Source organism: Panulirus ornatus, chromosome 26, assembly GCF_036320965.1.
Source record: "Panulirus ornatus isolate Po-2019 chromosome 26, ASM3632096v1, whole genome shotgun sequence".
Lineage (NCBI taxonomy): Eukaryota > Metazoa > Arthropoda > Malacostraca > Decapoda > Palinuridae > Panulirus > Panulirus ornatus.
This window is the reverse complement of record NC_092249.1, coordinates 1,730,001-1,744,864: the sequence shown is the minus strand read 5'-3', so window position 1 is coordinate 1,744,864 and position 14,864 is coordinate 1,730,001. Positions and strand designations below refer to the sequence as shown.

Here is a 14,864-nt window from a genome sequence, read left to right as displayed (position 1 = left end):
TTCACATGTGCAAACCACTTCCAAGTATTACATTTCAGCCACTCCAGAATTCATTCCCTACCAAACCTGCTTATTTCTTTCTTCATTCCATATTGTCATACCATATGCTCCTTTCCTTACCTATGACTCATTCCATGTCCATGTTTTAGCTGCTTAGATAAGGTAGGGAGGATTATGTTGTTTCTTAATCCTGTCTTCACTTCCATACTTACACCTCTACTCTTCCACATCAGTAGACTAACCCAAGACAGCTCCTAAATATTTAAATTCAGTGTTTTTGCTCCAACATCTTGTAACAGTTTAGTTCACTTTCATTCTGTAGGGTTTTGGAAAAGTTATACATTGACTTTCTTTCCTTTCAAACACTATTACTTTACTTTTAGTAGTATTTACGTTTGATTGCATATGCTTAAACACATATACAACCTTTCGTAACTCCTCTTCACTCAGCAAGCAACGCATTATCATCTGTAAATATTCTATTTTTGCTGTGCCTTTTTCGTAATACTCTTGTGTAGTAGCCTCGGGGGCATGTCGATGAATAAAATTACTGCTATTTTCTCATCAGATGGCAGCACGTGTACCTTATTATGCCTTGTGTTAAAAAAATCTGACGCAGAATTGCTTCAGGGCATGTTGGAGTGTGAAAATTTGCCAATGTGTCAACACATGGCAACACACTTTTTTTTAAACCCCATAACTTGAAAAGCGAGGCTTTTGTGATACTCTCGGAGCATGACGGAGTGAAAATTTGTGACTATGGCAGCACAAACATTTTTTACCCCAAATTTGGTCATCAAAAAGGGGGTTACTTGTGTCATAGCCTCAGGGCATGTTGGAGTAAAAAGTTGTCAATTTCTCTCAATAGATGGCAGCACATTTTTGCCCCAAAATTTGGCATAATAGCCCCAGGGCATGTTTTAATGGTTTGGAGTGAAAAGTTGTAAGTCTCTCTCAATTAACAAATGGCAGTAGATCTTTACTCCAAAATTTGGTCAAAAAGCTAAACTTGTGTAATAGCCTCAGGGCATATTGCAGTTTGAAAATTAGCTATTTCAACATGTACAAGCTTTCTCTGTCAACATTTCAGAAATATGGGAATATTTTACTTTTATAAAGATTAGGGGCTAAATAAAATGCAAATTTCATTATATATATATATATATAGGGGTTAAACAAAATGCCAATTTTATATATATATATATATATATATATATATATATATATATATATATATATATACACAAATATTTTACTTTTATAAAGATAGGGGCTAAATAAAATGCCAATTTCATTATATATATATATATATAAAGATAGGGATTAAACAAAATGCCAGTTTCATTATATATATATATATAGGTTAAACAAAATGCCAATATCATAATATATATATAGGTATATATATATATATATATAATATATCATAATATATATATAGATAGGGGTTAAACAAAATGCCAGTTTCATTATATATATATATATATATAAATATATATATATAAAGATGGGGGTTAAATAAAATGCCCCCCCCCCTATTTATATATATATATATATATATATATATAGGGGTTAAATAAAATGTCAGTTCTTACTTTATTTTGCATGAACCTCCAAAATGATCCAACTTCTTCCAGAGTAGTGAAATTTCCTAGAATGCTTTCTTCTTCAGGCTCCAGTCACAAGTCCACATCAAGGCCAGGTCTTGACTGAAGCTTCTCCCAGAACGTTTTCTTTTCTTCTTCTAAAGTCTCCAGTCGCAAAAAAAAGTCCACATCAAGGCCAGGTCTTGACTGAAGCTTCTCCCAGAGTATTTACTGAAATTTCCTAGAACGTTTTCTTTTCTTCTTCTAAAAGTCTCCAGTCGCAAAAAAAAGTCCACATCAAGGCCAGATCTTGACTGAAGCTTCTCCCAGAGTATTTACTGAAATTTCCTAGAACGTTTTCTTTTCTTCTTCTAAAGTCTCCAGTCGCAAAAAAAAGTCCACATCAAGGCCAGGTCTTGACTGAAGCTTCTCCCAGAGTATTTACTGAAATTTCCTAGAACGTTTTCTTTTCTTCTTCTAAAGTCTCCAGTCGCAAAAAAAGTCCACATCAAGGCCAGGTCTTCACTGACTGAAACACAGAGGATTACAAAAAGAACAGTATCTATGAATTTTGGAGAAACTTAAAAACTTGTCTTTTAAAATATTGCAAGTCATAGTTATTTGGAAAGATATAAAGCCAAACAATAATCATGTGATGCATCTGCATGGTGTTGGGGGTCACACATGCAGCCAGTTCTTGGAAGCAAAAACAAAGTAATACCTGTAATATTAGAGGGAAAGTGAATCAACAGTGTGGCATTGGTCATGAGGGTTAAGTTTGGAAGTTTGCCTGGGAGTGTTTACAAGTCGAATTACTTTCAGCTCAACTCTGTCAAGTAAAGATGCAGAGCTAGAACCACCCATACAAGGAGAACTCAATCCTTTGAATAAATGTACCAATTGTTTAGAAGAGTAGTTTCAACATCTAAACTGTGAATAGTGTTTCTTAGAGGCAGATTTTGCTATTTCCATAAAGAGAGGATACCAAGGAAGATTAGATGTTACAGTAATAACAAGTATGCTCATTGAATTAAGATGTGGAATTACAAGAGTTGTGAGGAGTTTTCTATAGAGAAATGGGTAGAAACTGGGTCTTGGAGGCATTGAACTTTAAAGTAGATTTCATCTACCCCACTGAGATATCTTGTCCAAATCTGAGTTTGTTGAGGAAGCTGTGTCAAGACGAGATTCAGATCAAGTGAGAGAAGGAGCTGCAGAATTGAAGTATGTGGATTAATGCAATGCTGAGTCATCATTGTATAAGCATTTGGTTATTTGTGGAAGAGAAAACCATTGAAAAAAAGGGTAAAAAGTATATGGGAGAATCCATTACATCATACCCCTCTATTGATTATGCCACGTGTAATGTCATAATTGCTAATAATAACTTTAATGTGTCACCAGGCAACTTTAAAGCCCATCCTAGCATTAACCAAATCATTATACGAGAATTGACAAAACATGAAAACATAAAAGTTGTTCAAAAAATGCCCAGCTACCAAGGTCAACCCCCCACCACCTGACCCCACCTTAATAACTCTCCCTTACAAGGGTTATGACAAGACAAAGCAGACTGCTGTTGGACAGAAGGAAGCAAGTGTGATTTAAATAACTTTGATAATTACTGGCACCTGATGAGGTGGATTGTCTACACGAAACATGTTATACCACATGTATAGAAAAATTACACGTTAAATATAATTGTATGAACTGCTGAAGTGCAATTTCACCTCCATACTCTCATCACGGATGAGCATGATCATCATATCTATGTACATGTATGTATAGGAGTGGATGGGTCTTTCTTTACGTCTTGGCGATACCTGGCTAATGCAGGAAACAGCAATCAGTTATATTATTATTTTTTTTTTATACTTGATCACTGTTTCCCACATTAGCAATGAAGTGCTAGGAAACAGACAAAGAAAGTCCCATTATTTCCCCTCGTATATATATACACGTACATATACATATCAGTCAGTGTATACATACACACACACCCATTATAGGCGATGGGTTTGGATGGTACTGCAGTGGAATTTATTAAAAGAGGGTGACTGTGTTGTTGATTGGTTGGTAAGGACACTCAATGTATGTATGGTTCATGGTGAAGTGCCTGAGGATTGGCAGAATGCATGCATAGTGCCACTGTCCATGAGACCAAACCATTTCAAAACACCCTCTTCTGTTCTCTCTACCACACTCTTTTTATTACCACACATCTCTTACCTTTTCAATACTTACTCGATCAAACTACCTCACATCACATATTGTCCTCAAACATCTCATTTCCAACACATCCACCCTCCTCCGCACAACTCTATCTATAGCCCAAGCCTCGCAACCAAATAACATTATTGGAACCACTATTCCTTCAAACATACCCATTTTTGCTTTCCGAGATAATGTTCTCACCCACACATTCTTCAACACTCCCAGAACTTTTGACCCCCTCCCCCACCCTGTGACCCACTTCTGCTTCCATGGTTCCATCCGCTGCCAAATCCACTCCCAGATATCTAAAACACCACTTCCTCCAGTTTTTCTCCATTCAAACTTACCTCCCAATCGACTTGTCCCTCAACCCAACTGTACCTAATAACCTTGCTTTCTTCTTTCACACACTTAACCAAACTGTCACCAGCTTCTGTAGTTTCTCACCTGGATCAACCACCAGTGCTGTATCATCAGCGAACAACAACTGACTCACTTCCCAAGCCCTCTCATCCACAACAGACTACATACTTGCCCCTCTCTCCAAAACTCTTGCATTCACTTCCCTAACAACCCCATCCATAAACAAATTAAACAACCATGGAGACATCACACACCCCTGCCGCAAACTGACATTCACTGAGAACCAATCACTTCCCTGTCTTCCTACAAGTACACATGCCTTACATCCTCAATAAAAACTTTTCACTGCTTCTAGCAACTTTCCTCCCACACCATATGCTCTTAATACCTTCCACAGAGCATCTCTATCATATGCCTTCTCCAGATCCATAAATGCTACATACAAATCCATTTGCTTTTCTAAGTATTTCTCATATACATTCTTCAAAGGAAACACCTGATCCACACATCCTCTACCACTTCTGAAACCACACTGCTCTTCCCCAATCTGATGCTCTGTACATGCTTTCATCCTCTCAATCAATACCCTTCCATATGATTTCTCAGGAATACTCAACAAACTTATACCTCTGTAATTTGAGCACTCACCTTTATCCCCTTTGCCTTTGTACAATGGCACTACGCATGCATTCCGCCAATCCTCAGGCACCTCGCCAGGAGTCATACCAACCAGCCAACAACACAGTCACCCCCTTTTTTAATAAATTCCACTGCAATACCATCCAAACCCGCTGCCTTGTCAGATTTCATCTTCCGCAAAGCTTTTACTACCTCTTCTCTGTTTACCAAATCATTCTCCCTAACCCTCTCACTTTGCACACCACCTCGACCAAAACACCCTATATCTGCCACTCTATCATCAAACACATTCAACAAACCTTCAAAATACTCACTCCATCTCCTTCTCACATCACCACTACTTGTTATCACCTCCCCATTAGCCCCAATCACTGAAGTTCCCATTTGTTCCCTTGCCTTACACACTTTATTTACCTCCTTCCAAAACAACTTTTTATTCTCCCTAAAATTTAATGATACTTTCTCACCCCAACTCTCATTTGCCCTTTTTTCACCTCTAGCACCTTTCTCTTGACCTCCTGCCTCTTTCTTTTATACCCGCCTCTTTCTTTTATACATCTCTCAGTCATTTGCATTATTTCCCTGCAAAAATCGTCCAAATGCTTCTCTCTTCTCTATCACTAATAATCTTCCTTTTTCATCCCACCACTCACTACCCTAACTGCCCACCTCCCATGCCTCTCATGCCACAAGCTTCTTTTGCGCAAGCCATCACTGCTTCACTAAATACTTCCCATTCCTCCCCCACTCCCCTTACGTCCTTTCTTCTCACCTTTTTCCATTCTGTACTCAATCTTTCTTGGTACTTCCTCACACGTCTCCTTCCCAAGCTCTCTTACTCTCACCAATCTCTTCATCCCAACATTCTCTCTTCTTTTCTGAAAACCTCTACAAATCTTCACCATCGCCTCCACAAGAAAATGATCAGACATCCCTCCAGTTAGACCTCTCAGCACATTAACATCCAAAAGTCTTTCACACGCCTACGAATTAACACGTAATCCAATAATGCTCTCTGGCCATCTCTCCTACTTACATACGTATACTTATGCATATCTCTCTTTTTAAACCAGGTAGTCCCAATCACCAGTCCTTTTTCAGCACATAAATCTACAAGCTTTTCTCCATTTCCATTTACGACACTGAACACCCCATGTACACCAATTATTCCCTCAACTGCCACATTACTCACCTTTGCATTCAAATCACCCATCACTATTACCCAGTCTCGTGCATCAAAACTACAAACACACTCACTAAGCTGCTCCCAAAACACTTGCCTCTCATAATCTTTCTTCTCATGCCCAGGTGCATATGCACCAATAATCACCTATCTCTTATATTGGTAAAACTTTATTTACCCTTATCAATCTAGAGTTTACTTTCTTACACTCTATCACATACTCCTACCACTCCTATTTCAGGAGTAGTGCTACTCCTTACCTTGCTCTTGTCCTCTCACTAATCCCTGACATTCCCAAACCACTCTTCCTTTAGGCAACTAAAGGGGACGGGAGCGGGGGGCTGGAAACCCTCCCCCCCCTTGTATTGTAACTTTCTAATAGGGGAAACAGAAGATACATTTATACACATGTACATAATTTAAACTATCCGCCCTTATTCATTCCTGTCGCCACTCCACCACACATGAAATGACAACCCCCTTCCCCAGCATGTGTGTGAGGTAGTGCTAGGAAAAGACAACAAAGACCACATTCGTTCACACTCAATCTCTTGCTGTCATGTATAATGAACCGAAACCACAGCTCCCTCTCCACATCCAGGCCCCACAAAACTTTCCATGGTTTACTCTTCCCATCCCTGGTTCAATCCATTGACAGCACGTCGACCCCAGGATACCACATCGCTCCAATTCACTCTATTCCTTGCACGCCTTTCACCCTCCTGCATGTTCAGGCCCCAATCACTCAAAATCTTTTTCACTCGATCTTTCCACCTCCAATTTGGTCTCCCACTTCTCATTCCCTCCACCTCTGACACATATATCCTCTATGTCAATCTTTCCTCTCTCATTCTCTCCATGTGACCAAACCATTTCAAAACACCCTCTTCTGCTCTCTCAACCACGCTCTTCTTATTTCCATACATCTCTCTTACCCTTTCATTACTTACTCGATCAAACCACCTCACACCACATATTGTCCTCAAACACCTCATTTCCAGCACATCCAACCTCCTCCATACAACTCTATCTGTAGCCCATGCCTCGCAACCATATAACATTGTTGGAACCACTATTCATTCAAACATACCCATTTTTGCTTTCCAAGATAACATTCTTGCCTTCCACACATTTTTCAACGCTCTCAGAACTTTCGCCCCCTCCCCCACCCTATGATTCACTTCCACTTCCATGGTTCCATCCGCTGCCAAATCCACTCCCAGATATCTAAAACACTTCACTTCCTCCAGTTTCTCTCCATTCAAACTTACCTCCCAACTGACTTGTCCCTCAATCCTACCTACTGTACCTAAAAACCTTCCTCTTATTCACATTTACTCTCAGCTTTCTTCTTTCACACACTTTATCAAACTCAGTAACCAGCTTCTGCAGTTTCTCATACGAATCAACCACCAGCACTGTATCATCAGCGAACAACAAGTGACTCACTTCCCAAGCTCTCTCAAATAACAACAGGCTGCATACTTGCCCCTCTTTCCAAAACTCTTGCATTTTCCTCCCTAACAACCCCATCCATAAACAACATTCACTGAGAACCAATCAGTTTCCTCTCTTCCTACATGTACACATGCCTTACATCCTCGATAAAAACTTTTCACTGCTTCTAACAACTTGCCCCCACACCATATGTTCTTAATACCTTCCACAAAGCATCTCTATCAACTCCAGATCCATAAATGCTACATACAAATCCATTTGCTTTTCTAAGTATTTCCCACATACATTCTTCAAAGCAAACACCTGATCCAAACACCCTCTACCACTTCTGAAACCACACTGCTCTTCCCCAATCTGATGTTCTGTACATGCCTTCACCCTCTCAATGAATACCCTCCCATATAATTTACCAGGAATACTCAACAAACTTATACCTCTATAATTTAAGCACTCTTTTATTCCCATTGCCTTTGTACAATGGCACTATGCAAGCATTCTGCCAATCCTCAGGGACCTCACCATGAGTCATACATACATGAAATAATCTTACCAACCAGTCAACAATACAGTCACCCCCTTCTTTAATAAATTCCACTGCAATACCATCCAAACCCGCTGCCTTGCTGGCTTTCATCTTCCGCAAAGTTTTTACTACCTCCTTTCTGTTTACCAAATCATTTTCCCTAACCCTCTCACTTTGCACACCACCTCGACCAAAACACCCTATATCTGCCACTCTATCATCAAACACATTCAACAAACCAAAATATTCACTCCATCTCCTTCTCACATCACCACTGCTTGTTATCACCTCCCCATTAGACCCCTTCACTGAAGTTCCCATTTGTTCCCTTGTCTCACACACTTTATTTACCTCCTTCCAAAACATCTTTTTATTCTCCCTAAACTTTAATGATACTCTCTCACCCCAATTCTCATTTGCCCTCTTTCTCACCTCTTGCACCTTTCTCTTGACCTCCTGCCTCTTTCTTTTATACATCTCCCAGTCATTTGCATTATTTCCCTGCAAAAATTGTTCAAATGCCTCTCTCTTCTCTTTCACTCATAATCTTACTTCTTCAGCCCACCACTCACTACCCTTTCTACTCTGCCAACCTCCCACGCTTCTCAAGCCACAAGCATGTTTTGCGTAAGCCATCACTGCTTCCCTAAATACATCTCATTCCTGCCCCACTCCCCCTTATGTCCTTTGTTCTCACCTTTTTCCATTCTGTACTCAGTTTCTCCTGGTACTTCCTCACACAGGTCCCCTTCCCAAGCTCACTTACTCTCACCACTCTTTTCACCCCAACATTCTCTCTTCTTTTCGAAAACCTCTACAAATCTTCACCTTCGCCTCCACAAGATAATGATCAGACATCCCTCCAGTTGCACCTCTCAGCAGATTAACATCCAAAAGTCTCTCTTTCACGCGCCTATCAATTAACACATAATCCAATAACGCTCTCTGGCCATCTCCCCTACTTACATACATATACTTATGTATACCTCTCTTTTTAAACCAGGTATTCCCAATCACCAGTCCTGTTTCAGCACATAAATCTACAAGCTCTTCACCATTTCCATTTACAACACTGAACACCCCATGTACACCAATTATTCCCTCAACTGCCACATTACTCGCCTTTGCATTCAAATCACCCATCACTATAACCCAGTCTCATGCATCAAAACTACTAACACACTCACTCAGCTGCTCCCAAAACACTTGCCTCTCATGATCTTTCTTCTCATGCCCAGGTGCATATGCACCAATAATCACCCATCTCTCTCTATCCACTTTCAGTTTTACCCATATCAATCTAGAGTTTACTTTTTTACACTCTATCACATACTCCCACCACTCCTGAAACAAGAGTGGTGGGAGTATATATATATATATATATATATATATATATATATATATATATATATATATATATGTATATATATGTGTGTGTGTGTGTGATGTCTCCATGGTTGTTTAATTTGTTTATGGATGGGGTTGTTAGGGAGGTGAATGCAAGAGTTTTGGAAAGAGGGGCAAGTATGAAGTCTGTTGGGGATGAGAGAGCTTGGGAAGTGAGTCAGTCGTTGTTCGCTGATGATACAGCGCTGGTGGCTGATTCATATGAGAAACTGCAGAAGCTGGTGACTGAGTTTGGTAAAGTGTGTGAAAGAAGAAAGTTAAGAGTAAATGTGAATAAGAGCAAGGTTATTAGGTACAGTAGGGTTAGGGTCAAGTCAATTGGGAGGTAAGTTTGAATGGAGAAAAACTGGAGGAAGTAAAGTGTTTTAGATATCTGGGAGTGGATCTGGCAGCGGATGGAACCATGGAAGCGGAAGTGGATCATAGGGTGGGGGAGGGGGCGAAAATCCTGGGAGCCTTGAAGAATGTGTGGAAGTCGAGAACATTATCTCGGAAAGCAAAAATGGGTATGTTTGAAGGAATAGTGGTTCCAACAATGTAGTATGGTTGCGAGGCGTGGGCTATGGATAGAGTTGTGCGCAGGAGGATGGATGTGCTGGAAATGAGATATTTGAGGACAATGTGTGGTGTGAGGTGGTTTGATCGAGTAAGTAACGTAAGGGTAAGAGAGATGTTTGGAAATAAAAAGAGCGTGGTTGAGAGAGCAGAAGAGGGTGTTTTGAAATGGTTTAGGCACATGGAGAGAATGAGTGAGGAAAGATTGACCAAGAGGATATATGTGTCGGAGGTGGAGGGAACGAGGAGAAGTGGGAGAACAAATTGGAGGTGGAAAGATGGAGTGAAAAAGATTTTGTGTGATCGGGGCCTGAACATGCAGGAGGGTGAAAGGAGGGCAAGGAATAGAGTGAATTGGAGCGATGTGGTATACCGGGGCTGACGTGCTGTCAGTGGATTGAATCAAGGCATGTGAAGCGTCTGGGGTAAACCATGGAAAGCTGTGTAGGTATGTATATTTGCGTGTGTGGACGTATGTATATACATGTGTATGGGGGGGGTTGGGCCATTTCTTTCGTCTGTTTCCTTGCGCTACCTCGCAAACGCGGGAGACAGCGACAAAGTAAAAAAAAAAAAAAAAAAAAAAAAAAAAAATATATATATATATATATATATATATATATATATATATATAATTAATATATAATTATCAAAAAATAATTATATATATATATATATATATATATATATATATATATATATATATATATATATATATATATATATATATATCCCTGGGGATAGGGGATTAACAATACTTCCCACGTATTCCCTGCGTGTCGTAGAAGGCGCCTAAAAGGGGAGGGAGCGGGGGGCTGGAAATCCTCCCCTCTCGTTTTTTTTTTTTTTTTTTTTTTTTTTTTTTTTTTTTTTTTTTTTTTACTTTTCCAAAAGAAGGAACAGAGGGGGCCAGGTGAGGATATTCCAAAAAAGGCCCAGTCCTCTGTTCTTAACGCTACCTCGCTAATGCGGGAAATGGCGAATAGTTTGAAAAAAAAAAAATATATATATATATAATTATGACAAATCTTTTTTAACAGGTCTGTAATCTTAGCTTAGTCATCCCCTTCTACCTAACAGGTCCCTGGTGGTGTAGCAGAAAGTGATGGTCGACTTATGCAAGGAGATCAAATTTTGGAAGTCAATGATAAAGATCTTAGACAAGCAACCCAAGAACAAGCTGCTGCTATACTGAAGTGTGCACCAGGATCAGTTTCTATGAAGTTGGGTCGTCTTAAGGCGGGCAAGAAAGCTAATTCCAATAACAATGCGTGAGTAAAATAACGGAAATTTTGTCATTTAAGTTACATGAAACAGTCCAATTAATTTTTTACCCTCTTGTACTTATGCTACAATAATAAATAAATGAATTCTCTCTAATGCTATTTTATGTTCACATGCATCCACAGGAAGTAAAGGTTTGTATGTGTGCTTAATATAAGAAATTACCATAAAATAAGTACATTCTCAAATTGGATGTATCAAATACAGTATCAAATTCTTGATCATATTCACTATATTAAATATTCTGATGATTTAAGATGGGATTCATTTTATTTTGCTCAATATTTCAGGAACAGCACCTGGCCAGTGACAATAAGTGACAGCTCTCCAGACAATTCCAGCAACCCACCCACAGAGCCCCCAGTTCCCATTCCTCGTACACACCTTCCATCACATCACCTTTCCCAACCACAACCACAACATCTACCACATGAGCCTCAGGAACCAATGGGCATAAGGACAATTGTGCTAGAACGACGTGATGATGGTTTAGGTTTTTCAATAGTTGGAGGCTTTGGTTCTAACCTAGGGGATTTACCTATTTATGTGAAAAGTGTTTTTGAGCGTGGTGCAGCAGCTCGTGAAGGATCCCTAAGACGTGGCGATCAAATTTTGGAAGTGAATGGACAGTCACTTGCAGGGTTGACTCATGCAGATGCAGTGGCCATTTTGAAAGAAGCACGGGGTTCAGTTGCACTTACTATTTTGCCGTCTAAGTAATATAGAAAAGTTAATGCCTTTTGTTTTTCAATTTTGATGTTCTCAATTGTGGTGAATGAAAGTTATGTAACATTATACAGTTACATGAACCTTGTTAATAAGTCTTTGATTTTTTTTTATACAAACAACTTTTGTTCATCAGAAAAGTATATCAGCTAATCTAAGGCTTATTTGCAATGTCATGTGAATAAGAACGCGTAAAATGGTCAGTTTTATATGCTTACACGAACACCTACCACCAGACTCCATATACAGTAAGAGAATTTCATCAACTGTAAATTGTTTATGTAAATCAAGAACACTCCATACTACACCAATGTGTGGCCTTTAGAGAATGATGTAGTTTCATATGTCATTTCCATACAAATAATTTTATTTTCATTTTGTTAAAATTAACAACTACCAATTTTGTTGACGTGCACACGTGAATGAAACACTCAAAAAGGATTCGGAACAGTGTAATAGGGAATATTTGACTCTTAAACTCATGATGAAGAAAAAAATAGCACCAATATTCAAAAGATAATCATTAATATTACTTATTTTTCAATGACTGCAAGATTAACATTAAATTTCAAATTAATTAGGACATTTTCAGATGCTGTATATAAATCTGAAGACATGTTGCAAAGTTTTTACTATGTCTTATAATACACATCATTTTCATCTCTCTGAGTTAAGATTATACATAGACCTACAAATTTTTATTGCAGTGTGTATATACAATATTTTGAAGTGTCACACTTTAAATAATTGTTATAGTGTGCATACAGTTGAAAAATTAGTTGGGTAGATTCTTTGCAAAGTCTATACAGCATATCAGATTCCTATTGGTATTATGTGCAGGCTTCAAGCCATTTGTTTTCAATAGAGCACTATCCATAGAGTCTACCGTTCATGTTGTTGATTGCTTGATTACAGTAAGCCTGGTTAATCCAAACTGTGATATCCGTATAATTGTTAAAATAAGATATTTTATGATCGTTTGCTATTTAATTGTTTTGTACATGTATAAATGACCAATCAAGCACTACAGATTCAACTTGTTGGGATGAACCAGGTTTCCATGCATCTGTTATCTCTTGTTACAGATTTTACCACTTGATTCTGGAACAATAATTTCGTAGGGTTGTATTATTCATTATAGAATTTAGAAGAGCAATTTAAACCATTATCAGATTAAGCTGATGATGGCACCTTAGGTTAAGCATGATTAGGGCATTATTTTGTAATCAATACTTACTTTCAAAGATAAATTCAGTACTGTGCAATATGGGACTTGAGCCTTATTTGTTTATTAATAGTCCCTGAGGGTATTGCAGTTCTGAAACAATCGAAAGGAGTGTTTGAATATTGCCAGAAGAAAATGTTGAGACTGTATACTGCCATAGGGTATTTTCGAAATTTCTGAGATTGCAATCATACAATCTTCCCCAAAGCCAACACAAAAGAATCAACAAGAGTACCTGGCTTATACCATAGATCAGAGGCTACCAATATCAGCATAATTTCCAGTCATGATTCACCTCATAAAGACCTCAATATGAAGTTGCATCTTCAGTGGTTTAGCAAACTACTTGATATGCACAACATTACCATGAAACCAACCCACAGCTGGGCCTGAGCATTCAACATTTATTTGCCTCAGAAGTATAGGCAACTCAAAGCAGGTCTCATCCCAAGCTCATATTGACATCTTTTTATCATCTATGCAATAAGGCAGTAAATATATAAAAAAAAAAGAAAATTTCTCATTAAATATTGTTTTATTTCCTACCTGCATTTAAGGAAACATTTTTCATTTAGAACAAGTGTTAATGTTTTGAAAAGTGTTGTAGCCAACCTTATAAGTAACAATAGTAAAAGAACTTTACCTTGCTATGAATAGAGTCATTGTTGAAAGATTCACTTTTTTTAAGACTTTTCTTTAACCTATGTATGTGCAAATCATACTCAAGTGCATGGACCCAAGGTCTGGAACATACCATTCCCTTATCTAATATTTGAAGTTGCCTTGTCAAACCCTGGTGTGTCAAGATATCTCTCTCTCACATTAACAGGAAAACTTAACCTAACATGGAGGCAAGTGTTTTATAAGTTTTTTTTTTTTTTTGCCGCTGTCTCCCGCGTTTGCGAGGTAGCGCAAGGAAACAGACGAAAGAAATGGCCCAACCCACCCCCATACACATGTATATACATACGTCCACACACGCAAATATACATACCTACACAGCTTTCCATGGTTTACCCCAGACGCTTCACATGCCTTGATTCAATCCACTGACAGCACGTCAACCCCGGTATACCACATCGCTCCAATTAACTCTATTCCTTGCCCTCCTTTCACCCTCCTGCATGTTTAGGCCCCGATCACACAAAATCTTTTTCACTCCATCTTTCCACCTCCAATTTGGTCTCCCTCTTCTCCTCGTTCCCTCCACCTCCGACACATATATCCTCTTGGTCAATCTTTCCTCACTCATTCTCTCCATGTGACCAAACCATTTGAAAACACCCTCTTCTGCTCTCTCAACCACGCTCTTTTTATTTCCACACATCTCTCTTACCCTTACGTTACTTACTCGATCAAACCACCTCACACCACACATTGTCCTCAAACATCTCATTTCCAGCACATCCATCCTCCTGCGCGCAACTCTATCCATAGCCCATGCCTCGCAACCATACAACATTGTTGGAACCACTATTCCTTCAAACATACCCATTTTTGCTTTCCGAGATAATGTTCTCGACTTCCACACATTCTTCAAGGCTCCCAGAATTTTCGCCCCCTCCCCCACCCTATGATCCACTTCCGCTTCCATGTTTCCATCCGCTGCCAGATCCACTCCCAGATATCTAAAACACTTCACTTCCTCCAGTTTTTCTCCATTCAAACTCACCTCCCAATTGACTTGACCCTCAACCCTAC

At 39.0% G+C, this 14,864-nt stretch overlaps 1 protein-coding gene across 1 annotated transcript in view; it reads left to right on the top strand.

Annotated features, from left to right (window-relative positions):
* Positions 1–13,845, top strand: part of LOC139757455 (multiple PDZ domain protein-like) — a 963,136-nt gene extending 949,291 nt beyond the window's left edge. Inside the window, exons 47-48 of the mRNA XM_071677982.1 lie at positions 11,009–11,199; positions 11,503–13,845. Coding sequence (XP_071534083.1) covers positions 11,009–11,199; positions 11,503–11,932 — 621 coding nt within the window. The 3' untranslated portion in view covers positions 11,933–13,845. The remainder of the gene's footprint in view (positions 1–11,008; positions 11,200–11,502) is intronic.
* The last annotated feature ends 1,019 nt before the right edge of the window (positions 13,846–14,864 follow it).